The sequence below is a fragment of the Phascolarctos cinereus genome, unplaced genomic scaffold (genome assembly GCF_003287225.1).
Source record: "Phascolarctos cinereus isolate Bilbo 61053 unplaced genomic scaffold, phaCin_HiC Scaffold_5;HRSCAF=322, whole genome shotgun sequence".
Lineage (NCBI taxonomy): Eukaryota > Metazoa > Chordata > Mammalia > Diprotodontia > Phascolarctidae > Phascolarctos > Phascolarctos cinereus.
In genome coordinates this window covers 78,589,326-78,610,166 of record NW_027555958.1, presented here as the reverse complement: position 1 = coordinate 78,610,166, position 20,841 = coordinate 78,589,326, and the positions used below count along the sequence as shown (strand labels likewise).

At 39.2% G+C, this 20,841-nt stretch overlaps 1 protein-coding gene across 4 annotated transcripts; it reads left to right on the top strand.

Moving 5' to 3' along the window:
* Positions 1-842: 842 nt before the first annotated feature.
* TBP (TATA-box binding protein) lies at positions 843-19,078 on the top strand. Of its 4 annotated transcripts, none has more exons than XM_020972051.2 (9): positions 843-970; positions 4,343-4,474; positions 7,681-7,875; positions 9,074-9,423; positions 10,208-10,295; positions 11,774-11,865; positions 14,992-15,159; positions 18,095-18,189; positions 18,418-19,078. In XM_020972051.2, exons 3-9 carry the CDS (start codon positions 7,822-7,824, stop codon positions 18,495-18,497), a joined length of 927 nt encoding a protein of 308 aa, XP_020827710.1. In that variant the 5' UTR covers positions 843-970; positions 4,343-4,474; positions 7,681-7,821; the 3' UTR covers positions 18,498-19,078. The 4 variants fall into 4 exon arrangements, with proteins under 4 accessions (XP_020827710.1, XP_020827706.1, XP_020827705.1 ...); XM_020972047.2 differs by lacking the exon at positions 4,343-4,474 and adding an exon at positions 1,355-1,567 and having other exon boundaries at positions 7,683-7,875; XM_020972046.2 differs by lacking the exon at positions 4,343-4,474 and having other exon boundaries at positions 7,683-7,875.
* Positions 19,079-20,841: the final 1,763 nt, after the last annotated feature.

Sequence of the window (20,841 nt, the reverse complement as noted above, 5' to 3'; positions counted from 1 at the left end):
AAAGACCGTGGGAGGGATCTAGGAGTGGCCAAGTAGTTTAGGAGGAGGAGGAGGGGTCTAAGGAGGATCTGGATGAGAGTAGCCAGTAAGCTTGGGGGAACAGAAAGCCAGGGACCTGGACCATGTGGCCAAAGGGGAATGTACTCTAGACAGGATTAAGGGTGAGAAGTTGGCATGGGGCAACTGGGAGGTAATTCAACAGAATTGGGACATTGGGTTTAGCCACAATGAAAAAAGGCCAGTTAATAGGATTATAGCCTCAGGTGAACTCCAGAGATTTGATCAGGTGGAAAAGTCTAGGGTTTTTCCTTTTTGGGGTCCAGATTCCAAAGACATGGTCTTTTCCTTTCAGGTGTTCAAATCCCATCCCCATCAGAGGGGACCAGTAATTTTTTTCTTAATTTTTTTTGTATAAAACCTGAAGGCAATTATGCGCTTGATTATTTTAGAAAAAGAAGGGGATGGAGTAGTAAACATTTTAGGAGGGGTGTGGCTCCAAAAAGTTTGGAAATCCCATTCCAGGAAAGGTGTAAACTACTGCCTGCACCCAAAGTGAGAAGGACCTAGCTCAACTGATGGGTATGGGGGCGTGAACACGTGCCTCTCTAGAAAGACCCAAGTGAGTCTAGTGGTTATGACAGTCTTGCGCCAGAGACCTAAATGAGAAAAACCACCCAAGGTCCAACACCAGAAGAGTGAACCTACCCAGTAGCTCCGCCCACACAGGTCCTAGCACCGCCCACTCCCAGTCACGTGTGAGAATTCCCGGAAGTTATATGGCTGCCCACACTGAACATGGCTATATAAGTCAGTGGCTGCGGACGAGAGTGAGGCTAAACGGGAGGTGGCGGAAGTGGCGTCGCTCAACGCGCCTGGAGGTTAGGAAGGCCGGGTAGGCTCGGGTCGCCGTGGCGGGCGCAGAAACTAGGTCCGGTTCCATCGGCAGTGGCGGTGGCCGCGGTAATTCTAGGTATCATTCCTTTTGATTTTTCCCCCTCGCTGGAGAGTCAGGAGATGGGGGAGAGCTTGCAGAGCGGCCTCGGGGGGCGGCCGAGGCGACGGCCGCCGTGTCGCGCGCGGGCTGCTTTTCGGGCAGGAGAGTGGGGGGGGATGGGAGGAGGGTTGGCGGGCGCGCGGGAGGCGGCTGGGGGCGCGGGGGCTGGGGGGCTGGGGGCGCCGCTGGAGCGACCGGCGGGCAGCGCGAGGCGCTCCGCGGGGCTCGCAGCCGCAGCGCGCCGGGCCCTGGATGCGGCGGCCGCTGGCCCTTCTGTCCCCTCCCCACCGGCTCTGTCTCGGTTCCTCGGCCCAGAGCATTGTTGGGATTTGGGCCATTTCCCGGTAATTTTCTCCAAAGCCAGAGGAAGGTGCTGAGGGAAGATTGCGCACGTGCAGGTGACCCGTGGAAGAGGCATCCCTGCGGCTCGCTGCAGGCTGACTCGGGCGATCATCTTGATAGGATGCGAGGGGTAACTTGGATTCCAGGGCTGCCTCTGGCTGTTGTCTTTGTGACCCCGGACCAATCTCGGCGCCCCCATGCAGCTCTCTAACCTTGTTAAGTTATCTGGAGGTGATTGTTTGAGTTGATGAAGTTTTCTAAACCTTTGTCTTTGATAGTGTGTGTTTCTTATACCGATGAAATCACTGGGTCAGTCCACAAAGCACTTAGTAAGTGACTTCCTAGATGTTTGGGATTGTGCTAAACATGGGGTTAGGAAGGAAGATGGAAAACTGCCCCTGCCTTCAAAAAACTTAGAGTCCAGTGGGGAAGACATATATAGTTATGTACAAGATGCAGACCAAGTAGATTCAAGGTAACTTAGTAGCAGCTGGGAAGACAGAGAAAGGCCTCTTGTAGAAGGTGGTGCTTGAGCTGCTGACTCGACATAAGCCCACGACTCCCAGAGGAGGAGGTGAGAAGAGAGAAGTATCCCAATTATGGGGGCTTGCTAGTACAATTACACAGAAAGGGAGATGGAGCAGCAAGGAAGCAGCTAGAGCTAGAGCCTATTTTAGGAAGACTGGACAGATAATTAGGAGCTAGAAGAGTTTTAAATGAAGAATAGGTATTTATATTTGATCCTAGAGGTAAGAAAGATTCAGTGGAATTTATTGATTTGGGGACTGATGTGGTTGCCAGCAGCTGGGTGGCTTATAGGACTGGGCCTGGAGGTTCAAATCTGGCCTAAGATTTGGCTTTGTGACCCTGGGCAAGTCAGTTAACTTGTGGTTGCCCGAATCCACTGGAGAAGGAAATGGCAAACCACTCCAGTATCTGTAGTACTGCTGTGCTATGATCCATGGGGTCATGAAGAGGAGGACATGACTGAACAACATGGTCAGACCTGTGCTTTTAGCGTGATCACTTTGGCAGTTGTATGGAGAATGGAGGGATACCTGAGACATTCCAATTAGAAGGTTAGTGTAATCCATCCAAGAGGGTGGTGGCTGTGTTAATTGAGAGAAGACAATCTGTAGAAGAGATAATATGAAGGTAAAAAGGACGAGATCTGAAAGTTAATTGGGTATGTGGGGTTGAGTGACTGAGAAGCAAGTGTGGTTGGTGTGACTGGTGACCTTCACAGTAATGGGGAAGGTTCAGGAGAGAGGTTGGTTGGGGGGAGAAGAAAAAGTTCTGTTTGGGACTTTTTGAGTTTGAGATGCCTATGGTTCAGCCAATTTGAAATGTCCAGTAAGCACTTCTTTGAAGCAAGTGGCGCTTACGAGAAAGACTAGAGTTAAGTATCTAGATCTGGGAGTCTTCTGCCATAGAGATGGTAATTGAATACATGGGATCTAATGAGATCAGCAAGTGAGAGAACAGAGTAAATGGGATTCCTTTCCCCTTTCTTTTTCCTTCCTCCTTTTAAAAGAATTGGCCTACCTCAGAGGAGCTTGGGGTTATCCTATATCCTATCCAATCCTTTCTGCTTTCCCAAATTGACTTTCAAACTAGAATGCTGAAATGAAGGTGATATATTGACATCCTGATAACACTGACATGCTGCTGGGGAGCTGGTAATTTCTTCAACATACTGTAAAATTTAGGAAATAAATGCCACTTCTAAAACCCCATAATATATGGGTCTTAAGTCTCTATGCCACTGTGATAGCCCAGCACTTAGTACTTTGTAGGTACTTAATAAATGTTGATTGATAGATCATGCTTGCTTACTTCCTAGCAGAGTGTAAACACATACTGTTATCTGCTTCTTAAATTGAACCTTCCCCTTAAGAAATCTTTGATCACCAAGAACTGCTGATAAGTAAAATGGATTTAAAATGTTTATATCTTGTTATCTTTTTCACATACTCAGTTCCCATTATTTTAAATATCTACTACATGAAAAATACTGTGCTAGGGATACATCAGGCAACAGACAGGGACTCAGTGGATAGAGTTCTTCTTGGTGCTCTTCAGTCGTTCAGGCGTGACCAACTCTTCCTGACCTCATGGACCATAGCACTATCTGTGGTCCCCCTGACCACCACTGTCTCTCATAGTTCTGATCAAGTTCATGTTGATTGTTTCCGTGACACTATCCATCTCATCCCTGCTGTCCCCATTTCCTTTTGCCTCCAATCTTTCCCAACATTAGGGTCTTTTTCATTGAGTCTCATCTTCTCGTTATATGACCAAAGTATTTAAGTTTCAGCTTCAATATTTGACCTTCCAGTGAATAGCCTGAATTAATTTCTTTAAGTACTGGCTGATTTGATTTCCTTGTTCAAGGGATTCTCAAAAGTCTCCCACAGCACCACAGTTCTGCAGTGATCAGCTTTCCTTATAGTCCAACTCTCATAGCCATACATTGCTATTGGAAAAAACATAGCTTTGACTATACAGACCTTTGTAGGCAAGATGATGTCTCAGCTTTTTCAGTGTGCTGTCTAGATTTGCCGTAGCTTTCCCATCAAGGAGCAAAAGTCCTTTAATTTCATGGCTGCAGTTGCCATCTGCAGTGATCTTTGAGCCCATGCATATAAAATCTGACACTGCTTCCATTTCCTCTATTTGCCAGGAAGTGATGGGACCAGTTGCCAAGATCATAGTTGTTTTTTTTTAATGTTAAGCTTCAAGCCAGTTTTTATACTCTCCTCTCTCACCCTCAAGACGCTTCTTAATTCCTTTTTACTTTCTGCCATCAGAGCTGCATATCTGAGGTAATTTATATTTCTGCCAGCAACCTTTATTCCAGCTTTTGATTCCTCCAGGCATTTCACATGATGTACTCTGCATATAAGTTAAATAAGGTGACAATATACAGCATACTCCTTTTCCAATCTTAAACCAATCAGTAGTTCCACATTCAGTTCTAACCGTTGCTTCTTGGCCCACATACAGGTTCCTCAGGAGACAAGTAAGACCATCTGGTACTCCCATCTTTTTGAGGACTTGCCGTGTTTTGTTGTGATCCACAGTCAAAGGCTTCTTAAGGCCCACTTGACTTCATTCTGTAGGATGTCTGGCTCTTTGGTAATATTAAGTTCTTTCTTGTATAGTTCTTTTTTGTATTCTTGTCACTTCTGCTTGATCTCTTCTGCTTACCATTTTTTTCTTTTATCATGCCCATTTTTGCATGAAACAGACACCAGCTTTATGACCCTAGACAAGTCATTTAACCTCTGTTTGCCTTTATCAGATAGAGAAGGAAATGGCAAATCACTCCAGTATCTTTGCCAAGAAAACCCCTTGGACAGTATGGTCCATGAGATCACAGAGTCAAACGGGGCTGAACAACAACAAGGGATACAGCTGCGGTTTCCAGAACCTTTTCATTGAGCACCAGCTTTGCCTAAATGATGGGTATCACTTAAGACTCTGTCCTGGGTCCTCTTCTTTTTTTGGCAGGACTATCCCTCTTGCTGATTTTGCTTGTTCCCAGAGGTTCCATTATCACATTTCTGCAGAGACTCCCAAGTCTATGTATCCAACCTCAAATAGCTCTCTTGAATTTCAGTTCTGCATTGTAAAGTGACTCTTAAACATCAGACATTTTAATATCTGGATGTCCTCCCAACCCTCAAGTTTGATCTGCCTGAAACTAAAGTGATTGCGTTCTCCAGGCCTCCCAACTTTCCTATTTTGATTGGTGATACCATTTTTGGGGGGGGGGGGTGAGGCAATCAGGGTGAAGTGACTTGCCCAGGGTCACACAGCTAGTTAAGTGTCAAGTGTCTGAGGTCAAATTTGAACTCAGGTCCTCCTTTCTCCAAGGCTGGAGCTTTATGCACTGAACCACCTGGCTGCCCAGTGACACCATATTCTTAGGCCTTAGCATGGAATCTCAGTGATGCTAGCTACTAAACTATTCCTCCCTACGCATACCAAGTGTGCCAAGTCCTGTCAGATTTTTACCACCTCAGTGTTTCTTCCCTCTTCATCACTCATACTACCACTGTGATGAGGATGTAACTATCCAGTGAGATACTTATATTAGTAGTAAATCAAGAGGTGACAGCATTAAGGGGCATGTGCATGTGTAAAATTCCTGTTGCAGTATTAAGTAAGCAGAGTGAGTTGAAGCAATAGTGACAGCATTTTCTTGCACTTTTAAATTTCTCAAGAAGTATTGTAAGTAGCACAAAATAAAATTTTTTTAATTGTGGTAGAGTAACTTTCTAGAGACTTCAAATTTAGAGTGAACATTCAACTTATAAGTTTTAGAGCTGGGAAAAAAACTGAGGGATCACCTACGTTTTTCAGATAAAAACGCTGATGCCCTGAAAGTGTAGTAACTTGTCTGAGATAGTCAGGAGCAGAGTTAGGATCCAAGACCAGGCCCTGCTACTCCAAATTCAAGTCTTATTCCATGACATTACCAACTTGCAAATGGTTCCTGATATTCTTGCAACAAGAGTGCATGCTTTTAATTCAAGAGATCTCCAGCTGGTCCAGGGGCTGCTCCAAAATTCAGATTATAAAGAACCTTTTTAAATGTACAGATTTTAACTTGAACAAAAATGGGTGTTTCTCCCTCTTTGAAGCAGGAGATCATTAAGAATTTAAAGGGTCCTTAGTAACAGATTTAGCATTTCTTTTGCCATGCTAAGGGCACAGGTCAAAGAGTTTATGGGCCATTACAGAAACAAAATCTTGGCATCCTTCTTAGAATCTTTTCTTTCTAAGCCTAGCCCCCTCTATAGGCTGTTTCCCCACAGCTTTCTCTAAGGCATCTTTTCCCATCTCCACCAGACTTTCCAGTTAATTTATTTCCTAGCTTTCTCTCTTATAGCCCTTCTTTGGATATGCTTATATTTACAGTATTCCTCTTCACAGTATATATACTACAATCCTAAGACAACTGGTAGTCTTTCTTTTTCTAAAAGGTTAAAAAGAAACAGATAGCAGAATGTTTAATTTTTAAATGTGTGTGTGCACGCGCACTTGAGAAACACTATGGAATATGGGTAAAGAAATGACCTCAGAAACCAGCAGAAAATTGTACACAGTACACTGTGCATTGACTGACTTTGATAGACTTAGCTCTTCTCAGCAATGGAAGGATCTAAGTCTACTCCAAAAGACTCGAGATGGGAAAAAGCTATCCACATCCAGAGAAAGCACTATGGAATCTGAATGCAGATGGAAGCATAGTATTTGCTCCCCTTTTCTTTTTTTTGTTTTGTTTTGATTCTTCTTTCTAGTGGTTCCTCCCATTGATTCTAATTCTTTACATCATGACTAATATGAAAATATGTTTCATATGAACCTATAAGTAGAGTCTGTATCAGTTTGAAAGCTGTCTTGGAGGGGGGAAGAGAGGGAGGGAGAGAAAATTTGAAACTCAAAATCTTATGGAAGTGAATGCTGAAAACTAAAAATTAATAAATGGTTTAATGAAAAGAAATATACAACATTAGAGTCGTAAAGTCCTGGATTCAAGTCTCCGCTAGATGATCACGGCCAGATCATTTAACTTTTCAGTATCCAAGGCACTGTGTTGCTTATCTACTTGATGTGAACAGGAAGTTCCCTACAGGGATGAAATCATAGTTTGGGACCCAAAAAAATACATGCATGCATGTATGTATATATGTTTTTGTTTCATCAAAATGCATCATTCAACCCTGTCAATCAAGGATTCTCAACTTGGGTCCAAGAAACTTTTTAAAAAAATATTTTGATAACTTTCAACACAACTTGTTTCCTTAAAATCCTGTGTATTATATTTTATGCATTGAAAAACATCATTCTGAGAAAGGGTTCACAAACTTCACCAGACTGCCATAGGGTACAGAAAAGACTAGGAACCCCTTGCTTTAAATTATAAATTAACAAGTCATTGCCATGCTTTGTGGTTGGTACTAACAGAGCAACAGATTCACAGTTAGTGTTCAGTGTTCTGGGACCGATAATACACATTGCCTATAACATGCTTTAGAATGTGAAAATTAATCTTTGGCATACTTGACATGCCTAGGTAACATGAGTTAACTGTCTTAGAGACTGAATTTGGTCAAATGAGTGACTGACACCGTAGATTTAAATGAGGTGTTGCTATGCGATATTAACATTTTCATAGGGTAAACTTAAAGATGTGGGAAGAATGTGGCATCTAGCAGTGTGAGGTGCAGAGGAATACTTCATTAATTGTTGGTATTTGTGAGGCCCTGGTTTTAAGATATTGTTTACTTCACGTTGTTTCTCCATTTAAGCTCCAGATTTTTTTTTCCCCCAAGAGACATCACATTTCCTTGAAGTGGATATAACCTAAAGAGTTTTGAAAGGAGCTAAGACATAAATACTTGTGATGCTTTGAAGGACAAACTGAAGCAAAGGGAGCGGAACTCTTTGGTTTGTCTAAGAAGGAAGTGAACATCATGGATCAAAACAACAGCTTGCCGCCTTATGCCCAGGGCTTGGCCTCTCCTCAGGTAATACAGCTGGACCATGGGTAGAAAGCTGCATTGTAAGGGACAGGTAAGAGGGAGGGAAGGGAGATGAATTGTTGAAATATTGGCATGGATTTGCATTTATTGTTTGAACCTTGTGTTACTGTTTGTTCAGACAACTCCACCAGGTTTTGAATAGAAATTATGAAAGCTTTTGTCATAGGATTTTATTTTAAAATAATAAAAGTATTTTTTTAACAAGGGAAGTACCTAATTTCTGGATAAATCCTGGAGATATACCAAATGATTATAGAGTTAGATTTTTAAAAGCTTGTGATAAATATTAGTATTCTGGTTTTATCTTTAAGCTTGTATGTTTAAAAATCGTAAACCACAGGCCCATTTTTAAAAAATCTAGTCGTAAAGACTACTTTGCATCAGCTCTAAATGGTGTGTGAATCAGGTTGTTCTGCATGCTGTAAATGTGTTTATGAACGTGTAAGTAGAAAGTTAATAAAGTAGGAAAATGCATGTATTGTTAGAGCTTTAGTATGTGGCTCTTCCCCAACCCACCCGCCCACCCCTTTTCTAGTCTGTCTTGTTTGAACCAGTATTTTGGGTGGTGGAAACTATTTAACAGAAATATTCTATTCCTATGAAATAGGAAGAGTTCATACTTTCTGCCCTGTGTTTTAGGTAGGGAAGAGTTGCAAATCTTCAGCGTCTGTCAGTTATTAGTACTTAGGGTCTAGTAGAGCACAGAGATAAATGGAGTCTGAATTTCCTTGCACAGCCATTAGCTAGTGAGGTAATCTTGAGGAAACTGAGACTTGTTTAACTGTAAAATTGGGCATAATCATGTTGTTAACTAGTTGTGTATTTGTGAGGATGAAATAATCTACATGAGTATGATTTGAAAAGTTAGAAAGCATTTTAGAATTGCAGGATATTCAGGTAAATGATGGGAAAACTGTTGATTTGCCTTTTTTGTGAGGGTTAGAGTTCAACTCTGAGGCACATTTGAATAATGATTGTGGTAATTTTTGAGAGCAGTCTCTTTTTTGTTTTCAGTATCTCAGATTTAGGAAGAACCTCAGCGTATATATTCTTTATAACTGCAGCTGAAAATGCTGAATACTAAAATGAGGACATTCTCTCCCCTACATCTTACTAATGCCAGTCAAACCATATACACTTAGCCAAATGGCTGAATAACTTACCTTATTCTTGTTCTCTACAGGGTGCCATGACTCCTGGAATTCCTATCTTTAGCCCAATGATGCCCTATGGTACAGGACTGACTCCCCAGCCTGTCCAAAGCACTAGCAGTCTTTCTATTCTGGAAGAGCAGCAGAGGCAGCAGCAGCAGCAACAGCAGCAGCAGCAGCAGCAAGCTGCCCAACAGTCCACATCTCAACAAGCAACACAGGGAACTTCTGGCCAAACCCCACAGCTCTTCCATTCACAGACTCTTACCACAGCCCCTCTGCCAGGCACAACACCCTTGTATCCTTCCCCAATGACCCCTATGACCCCCATTACACCAGCCACACCTGCATCCGAAAGTTCTGGAATTGTACCGCAGCTACAGTAAGTGTGTCTGTGTCTAGTGTATCTGTCTGCTTCCTTCCACTGAATGAGTAGGGAAAGTATTTCTTGTGGAGGTTTATCTATTCATTTTAGAGATGTCCATAGTAATATGTTAGTTAAACTTGGCTTATTTTTTACAGATCTCACAGAAGCCTCTGTTAATGAGCTTTAGTAAACAGATTATTATTCTTTATATTTTAACTGCCTCTAACTCCCTTTAATTTTGTACTGTATAGAAGGCACTAAATAATTATTTGTTGAATTAAATTGTATGTAGGAACTTGAGATAATGGGAATCAAGAGGGTCCTTTATTTATTCCCCTGAATAGTCAATAATTAAAATTAACCCACTGATCAGAGACTGCTTTAAAAATTCTTTCCCTTTCCAGTCTTCCTTTCACAGATAAATTTTTTTTTTTTGGTCAGTAATAGTCCACTTGATCAAGGAAAGGAGTCAGTTTTTTTGTCCTAAATAGAAGACAGTAACATAGAGCCTAAATCTATCACCTTTTGCCAAGAGATGTTTACTTTAGAGGATAGGTTTGGTCTGTCTTACTTGTATTGCTCCAGTTTCTGAATAAGTAGGCTGTTTTGTTTTGTCTTCTTCATTTATACTAAACTCATTGATCATAATTTTTTAGGCAGGGCTCAGTATTTAGGCAGAGTTCAGTATTCTTATGAAATTGTTAATCCCAGTCCATTCTGTACGTTAGTACAATGATTAAATTATAGTGATTAAATAATTATGTAAATTATTCATGGTTTCTCTTTAAATTGCTTATAGGAACATTGTATCCACAGTGAACCTTGGTTGTAAACTTGACCTAAAAACCATTGCTCTTCGTGCTCGAAATGCTGAATACAATCCCAAGGTAAAAGCTGGTTTAATATTCTCAAAATTTTAAATTATATCAGGACACATCCTGCTTAGAGGTAAAAGAATTGAAATGGCAGTACATCCAGAATTGAGGAGCTGGTGTCATGTTTTCAGGTTTCTTTCAATCTCCAAACCAAGGCTATAAAACCCAAAATACTTTTATATATAAATTTTAGTGATAGCCTCTTTAAGCAGAGACATTTTTCAGTGACTAGTAGAAAAAGTTGACAAGTGCTCTGAATTTTGTTTCTAGCTTAAAGTACGGGTTCCATTATAACTTTAGGGGGATCTTCCCTGTCTTTCCTTAAAATGGGTAAGAAAATTGCCACATATTTACTAGTGGATATTGTGAAATTTAACTAACAGATAAAAGCTTTTATGGGAGAATGAGTAAATAATATTCTGAAAACACAAATTATGTTCTTCCTCTTAACTCACTTGCCTATCCAAAGAAACTGGCCTAGAGGCATTTGTTAAATTTAACTTACCATTGACAAAGATTGGTACTCTTAAATCAGTGCTAAACATGGAACCTCCATTCTTTCTTGCATTGATATAATATTTTTAAGTGAAACTGTGCATGTATGGAGTACTAGTGTGTAAAGACTGCCACTCTCTCCGTATACTTGTTATGAATATTGTCTTTGGGGACCTGAAAAGAATTGAGATTCTGCGAGGCATATATACTCCCAGAGGTAAAAAGAAAGGCTCCATATATGCCAAAATATCTGTACCAGGGCTTTTTCTTATAGCGAAGATCTAGAAACAGTTCCCAGTTGGTGAATACCTAAACAAGTTGTGCCACATGAATATAATGGAATATTATTGTACTGTAGAAATGATGAATATGATGAACACAGAAATATGGAAAGACTCACATGAAAAATGCAGAGTGAAGTAAAAAGAAAACTATAACCAGTGACTGCAACAGCATAAATAGGGGGAAGTCAATACAAAGCAATAAAAAATAAATGTTGCAAAATTGCAGAGAATAAGCTTGGTCCCAGAGGAAAGACATGAGAAGAAACCTCCCCCTACTGCTTTAAAAAAGGTGGGGGGGGGGGTTGGTGGCCACCATGAGTACGGAACATGGTGTATACTGTCAGCTTTTTTTTTTCCTCTTCCTCTTTTTTCTTTTAAATAATTCTTTGCTATAAGAGATGGATCTTTGGGAGGGGCAGGGATACAGGGAGAAATTTAGACAATGTTAAAACAAAAAGACATTTTTAAAAATTAAATGAAACCTAAATAAAATATACACCAGGCAAATGGGAATTTTTTAAAAAAGATAATATTCATAGCACCAGTACCCTCTAGCTAATTGCTACTTAGCTTCAGAAAGGTCTTTTAGAGTAAGACCTTCACAAAGAAAACATTGGCATTTTGGTAGAGAGCTTCATAAGTCAAGCCCTGCATGTAGAATCACTGTTTGCTCAGTAATATTACTAAAGGTTTTCTGTGATAACATTTCAGCGTTTTGCTGCGGTCATAATGAGAATAAGGGAGCCAAGAACTACTGCGCTTATCTTCAGTTCTGGGAAGATGGTATGCACAGGAGCTAAAAGGTAAGAGTGAGCATCGCTTTCCTCCTGGTAAACATTCAAGGAAAAGACCGTGAACCTGGGGTTTGGGAGCTCTTAGGATAAATTAAAAATTTGCTTTGGTGTTCTTCTTTTTGTAAAGTGAGCTTTCCTAGCTCTTAGGCCAGTGGTTCTCAACATTTTTGGTCTCAGGACTCCTTTGCACTTTTTTTTTTTTTTTGCAATTGGGGTTAAGTGACTTGCCCAGGGTCACACAGCTAGTAAGTGTCAAGTGTTTGGTCTGAGGGCTGATTTGAACTCGGGCTTCCTGACTTCAGGGCCGGTGCTCTATCCACCACACCACCTAGCTTCTCCCTATACTCTTAAAAATTGAGAACCCCAAAGAATTTTTATGTGGGTTATATCTATCAATATTTACCATATTTAAAGTTAAAACTGATAAATGTTTTTAAATATTCATTTAGAAATAATAATAAAACAACTACATGTTAACAAATAAATTTTTATGAAAAAATATTTTCCAAAAATTTTTTAGTACAGAGAATGACATTGCCTTAATATCTGGGTTTAATAAAAGATACCTGGATTCTTCTATCTGCCATTCTGTTGCTATTTTTTATTTTGGTTGAAGTATATTAGGAGAATCTGGCCACACAAAGACATGTAGCTAGAGAAAGGAAGAATATTTTAATAGGAAGATAACTTCTTAGTTTTATTATGAGGAGTTTTGACTTCACATACCCCTCCTGAATAGGTCATGGGGCACAGACCACACTTTCAGGACTCCTACTCTAGTCAGTAGCAACTTTGTTTTGTTTAGCATCGTCACAAATCTGTTAGCAAGAATAGATGCATGTCTGTATTTAGTAATAGTCATAATGTGAATAATTTCTAACAAAATTTTTCTGATCTAGTCATTACAAATTTTTTTCCTTAATAACCAAAAATGTGGTAGCATATAGAAAAAAAAACGAGGAAAATATTATTGTGGGCATTTTGATTTTTGCTCTTTCAGAAAGTAGAAAAACAGAATAGTTTGGTTTTTCACTTCACCTTGGCCCCATCATGAATGATTGTCCCCCTTTTAGTCTTATTTGTTTCCACAGACTAGAGCAGAGGTATGAAACTCCTACATGAGACAGATTAAAATGTAATTGGGAAATGTTTAACAAAATAAATAAAAATATAATGCAACATAGATCAATGTTTATTTGTGGTTTCCTAAGTCAGTATGCTGCTCCAGGGATTGTTTCTATTTGAGTTTGACATTACTGGGCTAAAGAAACAGGCAAAGTAGACTTTTTGGATAGAGATGAAATAAATTCCTTTGCTTCACCTTTTCCTTTAAAAGTGCAGTGACTTTTTTCAGAACAGGAAACTTCATAGAAATATGCACTATGACATTTATGATTTGTATTTCAATTCCATAAATATTTTTTTTCATTACTCCACAGCCTTTTTGCTGCTGTTGTTGTTATTGTTTTTACAGGCAGCTAGGTGGTGTAGTGGATAGAGTGCCAGGCCTGGAATCAGGAAGATTCATTTTCATGAGTTGAAATCTGTCCTCAGACACTTACTAGCTATGTGACTCTGGGCAGGTCACTTAACCCCGTTTGCCTCAGTTCTTCATCTGTAAAATGAGGTAGAGAAAAAATGGCAAACCACTCCAGTATCTGTCTCTACCAAGAAAATCCCAATGGGGTTAAAAAGAATCAGACATGACTAAACAACAAATTTTTTAAGCCCCTATTGTACATAGGACATGGGCAGTAGGGAAAAAATACAAAATTTAGATGAGAAACCCTTGTTACCTTAATGTGACTTACAGCTTAGTGTAGGGGTTAGAGGTATAAGCAGTGTGCTATCTGAGATGCAGAAAGTGAACAGGCGTCACTTACTGCAAATCAAGAAAGGAAGTAGGATTTGAGTTGGACTCTATAGAGTACATATAGGCTTCTAAGAAAAAGGAACCACATGAGCAGAAGGTCTGGGGAAAGCACAGCTATGTTGGGAAGATGGTGAATGGGCCTCTAGCTAGAGAGCAGTGTCAGGAGTGCAGTGGGATGAAATCACTCTTGAAAGATGAGGCCCTTCTGTGCCAGGCTAGGAGTTTGAACTTTACTGACTAGGCAGTCAGGAATCATTGACATCTTTTAAGCAGAAGAGTTATGTGAACTGAAATGTGAATAAAAAAGTTTAACTGCACAGTAAAGGATATTTTGGGGGTGGTGGGAAGAAAGGGGAATGTAACGAAGGCAGAATGCTCATGCTAGGATGGTGGCAGTAGGAACAGAGTTAGAAGCAATGGTGTGGATGGGAGAGATGCTGACAGTACATGGTGACTGATTAGATATGAGAAAAGAAGAGCAAACTGCCCAAGAGAACATTAAGTCTTTGAGCTTGTGACAGTGAGTGGGCAAACGATAGTGCTGCTGAAAGAAATAATGAATCAATTGATCCAAATAAGACATCCAAATAGAGGTGTCATATAGGAAATTAATGTAGGTGTGGAATTGAGGAGAGAGGACAAGGTATCTGCATCGAGGGCATAGTTGAAGCTCAGGGAATGAATTAAATTGCCTTTTGAGTGAGAAGAGAGGAGGGTAAAGAAGAGAACCTTCAGGAAGATCAACTTTAAGGATATGAAAGGCTGCTTGATATAAAGGGAAAACCATTAGAGTTGTAGAGTGTCAGAACCAGATTTGAATCCTGTCTCTAACACTTAACTAGCTGTATGCCATGAACAGATCATTTAACTTTTCTGTAGTGCTTTATTTTTAAAATGGAGATAATACCAATGGCACTGCCTTACAAGGTTATTGAGAAGTCTAAATAAGAATGAGGTAGGGAGTCAGTAAGAGTAGAATTATTTCTACCTTTCTTCCTTGGAAATTTAGGGGCAATTACCAAATAATGTCACAGAGAGAAACTGACCACATCTTCATACCTTTATTAAGGGACAAAGCTTAAATTTTCTAATCTAACATTAAAGAACAGTCATAATTTGCTTTATCATAAATTTAAAGTGTTTTTTTTCCTGTTGGTTGGTTACCAGATGAGACATTTTGTTTCTTTTATGGTACTTGTTTTGCCTGATAACATCTTTTGACTGTTTGGGGCTAGAAATATTTTTGTGTTTTTTCTCCTCAGTGAAGAACAGTCCAGATTAGCAGCCAGGAAATATGCCAGAGTTGTACAGAAATTGGGCTTTCCAGCCAAGTTCTTGGATTTTAAGATTCAAAATATGGTGGGGAGCTGTGATGTGAAATTTCCAATAAGATTAGAAGGGCTGGTACTGACACATCAACAATTTAGCAGGTAAGGAAAAAATATATATGAAGAATTTGTGTTGGAGACTATGCTTCCAAAATAAATCTAACAGCTGTAATTATATCCAAAATTTTAAGTTTCTTCACCAGCTAATTTTCCATCTTTTAGTCTACTTCATCAAATCAGAATTCCCTTTCATTGGAATTAATCTGATTTTACTCCTATAGTTTTTGCCACATCATTTTTTCTAATATGAAAAGGGATTTGTAGAGTAGGAATGAAAAATAGCCATAAAGGTCTTTGCTGTTCATGTGTCCGCATAATATTTGTTACTCATCCACAGCAGAAACATGTTTTAGGAAAGTTGTAACTGATCAAAGTATCAGCTTAGTTTAGGATAGACAGTGAAGCAACATTTGCACTGAAATAAGAAACCTTCCTGAGTATTAAGGGCAGACTTGAATAAAGCAACATAGTATTACCACGAATCTTGTTGCCAGGCAGATTACCGAAGCAGGCTTCCTTACCTTTTGATTATAAACTACATATTGATGAAGGCAGTCTGAGAGATTTGAATAGAAAAGTTAATGAAGTTAAAAACTGAGCAGCCTGAATTGAAGCTGTGACCCACAGAAATAACTTATTTATTGAAGATCCGTCTTATGGAAATGATTTTGACTTTGTGACTATGTATGAGCAATGTTCAGGGCTGCAAAAACATTTTTGGTAAAACCTCATTAAGGTTCATTAATGGCCCATTTATTGCCAAAGGCCAGCCATGATTCACATCAACTTAAAAAGGATGTGTATGTGTTATTAAAGTGTGATACAGTACTACAGGTTGAGGCCATCGTTGTTTCTTCTATTTATTTAATGTTCACATGTTCCAATTTTAAATGGTAATGAAAATTAATCATTTTTGAAGCAAAAATATTTTTATTAAATCAGTTTTAACTGTCAAACTAGCTAAATCTCCCAGTCTGTGTCTCATATTTTAAAAATGAATTAGTTAACTAAATTAATTAGGGACAAACTAAAATTTGCTTGTGAAATTTAGGAAAACTTAAATAACACAATTGTTTCTCAAGAATATATGATAGATTTAATTTAGAGACCACTTCATTTGTGTCTAATTGAAATATTTAGCAGGTAATGAAAATATTTTTTCATTTCCTGGACAATAGAATAATACCTGTGCCCATTGTGAAAGTTTAAAGAAAAGAGTATTTTAGTACATTGATGGCTAGAACTTAATGAAAAACAAATATCCTTTCTGTTCATGTTTACTATCTTCTAGTATTATGGATATCCATTAAATGCAACCCCTAAAAAAAGAAAAAGAAAAAGAAAATAGATTTGTAGTTTGGAAATATTCATATTTAATATTTAAGCATCATATTTAATCATACTTGGAAAATATCTTGATATGTTGGTTTAATTTTGTAAGTTAAAATTATCTTTTCATTCATTTTCTTCAGTTTCTTTACCTTTCTCTTTTTTCCCCTTCCTCGCTTGCCGTCTGCTGTCCCTCCCAACCACTCTATTTGACCTCACAGAGATAATCAGTGATAAGCTAATTGGTTGGTTATTGTCCTTTGTTCTAAATGACATCACTATGTTGGGGTCAGAGTACAGTGTGGCTGATCAGACCAGTACGAGCTTGGAATGCTCTAGCACAGGTTGGGCACAAATAGTCCACATGAACATTTGGAGTGAAGATATCTCTAAATTTTGTGCATCTCCCATTTCTTTTGAGCTTCTGAAATTCTGCTTTGCTTAATAGAGCACAGCCCCTTCTTTGATATAGGCACATCATGCTGGGTGGCCTGGCACACAGTAGACACATTTGTTTATTCAGTTGAGATCATCATCAAATCTATGGCCTCATCCACTGTGACCTCTTTGCATCATTTGACACTATTGATGACCTGCCCCCTCCATTGTGATACTATTGGCTTATTTTACCTTATTTCCCATTCAGTCATCAAATCTTTATTTTCCCTAAAAGGTTCAGTTAGCTGTCTTTTCCTCCATAAGCTTTGTCTGATCTTCATTGTTAGTGTTTTTTCTCTCAGATTGCCTTAGATTTTGTGCATGTGTGTCCATGTATCCCTCCCAGTAGAATGTAAGCTTCTGGTGCATGATAAATATTTGGTGAATTGATGGGATTTACTTGTGTTTACCTCTCTAATCCCTTCTCTATCTCCTTTGCTGACTCTTCATCCTCTTCCCTACTTTTTAAAGTGGGTCTTTTATAAAAATATGACATTGGCACCCTCTTTTACACACACACACACACACAGAAGCTGTCATATCTATCTGCGTGGTATCCAACAGGCTCACATCTCTATCTACCTTCAGTACATCTACTGAGATATTACAAACACCCTAAATCTAACCTATCCAAAACTGAACTCATCCTTTTTTCGTACATTTTCTCTTCCTACTGACTTTACTGTTTCTGCCTATGACGGCACCATTCATCCAGTCTCCCAGGTTGAAAACATTGGTTTTTATCTTTGATTCATCCTCCTCCCTTAACTTTCATATCCAGCTGTGAGTCTTGTTCATTCCTTCTCTGCAGCATCTCTCTTTCTGTCCTTTCTTCTCTATTTTCAAGCTGCCTCTCTAGTACAAATATTCCTAAGAAATCTTTCCTGCATCAATCTGGTTGTTTGACTCCATTGTTCAAAAATTTTCTAGGACTCTCCTTAACATGGTATTCAGGATCCTTCAAAATCTAGTACCATCGGGGGCATCTAGGTGGCACAGTGGATAGAGCACCAGCCCTGGATTCAGGAGGACCTGAGTTCAAATTCGGCCTCAGACACGTAACACTTACTAGCTGTGTGACCCTGGGCAAGTCACTTAGCCCCATTGCCTAGCCAAAATATAAAGAGAGAGAGAGAGAGAACCAGGCCTTCAAAATACTGGCTAAAGGGGGAACCATATGTAGTAACTAACCTTTTTCATTTTCCTACAGTTATGAGCCAGAGTTATTTCCTGGACTGATCTACAGAATGATCAAGCCCAGAATCGTCCTGCTTATTTTTGTTTCGGGAAAAGTTGTATTAACTGGTAAGTTGGAAGGTGTTTTGGGGGGGGGTTGGAAGGTGTTTGGGGGAGCATGGTGCAGTTATCCCCATACTAGACTGTGGGTTCTGCAGGAGTTCTACACTTTTATCACACCTAACATAATCCCCTGCACACTGTCACCACTTATTCAGTGTTTCAGTACCTTTAAGTAAATTGGATGTTTACAAGGTATGTTTAAACAACTCTTTTTTCTCTATCTCAATCCCTTAGGTGCTAAGGTCAGAGCAGAGATATATGAAGCATTTGAAAACATTTATCCTATTCTAAAAGGATTCAGGAAAACAACGTAACTTCTCACATTTGTATTTTTTTTTTACAAGTTGTCTTGGTACATTACATGGTGTTATTGTGTACGACACAGAACTGAGATGGACTTTTAGTTGCAAACTGCAACACTTAAGATACTTTTCTAGTGCCTGTTTCCTGGCACTGTTGAAGAAACTGTTATTTCTCACAGAGAACATCTATTCGTCGTTACTGTGAGTTGCTTTTATGGGACTGTTTTGAAGCAGCACTGTCCATTTATTTATGTTTAGATTTTAAACACTTATCCTCTTCACAAGTGGGCAGAAACTAAGTGTTAAAAACTACTTCCATTGTTGGGGGGGTTTGTTTTAAACTTTCATCCATAAACCCTAATTTTTATATTTCTACCATAAAATGAAACCTTTTTAAAAGTGTTTATTTCTGATTTATAACTTAAAAGGGTTTTGTTTTTGTTTTGTGCCACACATTCCCTTTCCAGTGTTGCAGGACAAAATAGATGTATTAATAGAAGCTTGGCTGTACATATTCTTCTTTTGAGACCAGAACTGTCATATTTCTTCAGAGCACTCTGTACAATAAATGCTGTTTATACAAGTGTGAGAAACTGTTTTAATGTTCTCATAAGGTGTTCACATTACAAATATTCATATCAGACAATGTGTTCATATTACAAAAAGACAGATACAGCATCTGGTATCATCTCTTCATGTGTACTGAATCCAAGCAAAAAGGGATTCTACCTAATCCTAACTGTGCTTGAGCAAAAATTTCTTTTGCCACACAAATGGTCAGCCAACTTTGAACAGCATGACTACCCTACGAAAATAAAAAAATTTCCCCACAGCTCTGTTAATACAGCCACGATAAGTACCCCCAAAAGAATAATTTGTGAACCTTCCATCTTTGAATTAGACATTAGTCCAATCTCCACATCACAGAGGAAGAAGAAACTGAAGCCCTGAGACAAAAGAGAATTGCCCAAGGTCACGGCTACACATGTTGGAAGATGTCAAGTTTGAGCATTTATGTCGTACACACCTTCATTTGTATGGTGTAGACACAGGTGCTCCATAAATGCTTGCTGAATGAGCTAACAAAATTACTCTACCAAAAGGAGCCCTTGTTGGATGGACTTAAATGTTTGTTCAGCAGTTTTCCCATGCAAAAACACTGTTCAAATAGTCTGGGATGTGTAACCTTGTTAGGATGAAATTCAAGGTTATTTGTCCTCTTTATTAAAGGACACCTATCACCATTAGTAAATACTTGGGTTACACTGGATAACACCCCATCTCCTCGGAACAAAGAGATGGAACAAAAGGTTATGCTTTCCTTAATCTCTCTGCTGACCTCTAATCTCTGACTGCCGTTCAGACATTTCAAACTGGATGTCCAGTAGACATCTTAAACTCCAAGTGTGTAAAACTAAACTCGTCTTTCCCCCAAACCCTCCTACTCTTAACAGCAACATCATCTCCCCAGTTCCCCAAGTTCACAACCTAGGTGTCATTCTCAACTCCCCAGTTATCTCTCACCCACCGTGTCCAATCTGTTGCCTGGATCTTTTGATTTCACCTTGGCACCCTCTCTCCTATATGTTTTCCTCCTTTGATACTGCCACTACCCTGATGCAAGCCCTCATCAACTTAACAGTTGCCAGGCAGTTAGAAACAGAACTTGAACCCAGGTCTTCCTGACTCCAAGGCTAGCTCTAATCATCTAGAAAAAAAAAATTTTAAAGGAAGATCAAAAGAATATGTTACTTCATTTTTAAAATCCTTCCCCAGTAATTGGAAAGCTAACTGGTAGTTCACTGGAAAAAATTAAAACCCTGTCTAAAAGCTACCTCCCCCACACTGGAAAAAAGTGCTCAAAGGATACCAATGATTTCAAACGAATAACCACATGAAAGCGTGTTCCAAATCACTGAGAAATGCAAATCAAAACCTTAGGGTTTCACCTCACACCCAGCAACCTGGCAAAAATGGCAAAAGGAAGTCAGTGTTTGAGTTGTGAAAGGCACACTAATTCATTTTTGGTGAAGCTATGAATTTGGTAGGACTGTTTTGGAAAGCAACTGGCTTAAGTAAATAATGTTTGACCTCTGACTCAGAGATTCCACTGCTAGGCAAATACCCCAAGGGAGGGTCACTGATAAAAAGATTTAAAAAATAAAATATTTATAAATAGTACTTTTTCCAATATCAAAGAATTATAAACAATGCAGAAGCCCATCAAATATATAATGGAATATTACTGTCCTCTAAGAAATGACTTAAGTAAAGAGACTTATTAAGGTTGAACTGTTTACATTCCTGTATGGAAAGATATCTGAAACTCATGAGATCTTTGTCAGTATTAGGGTAG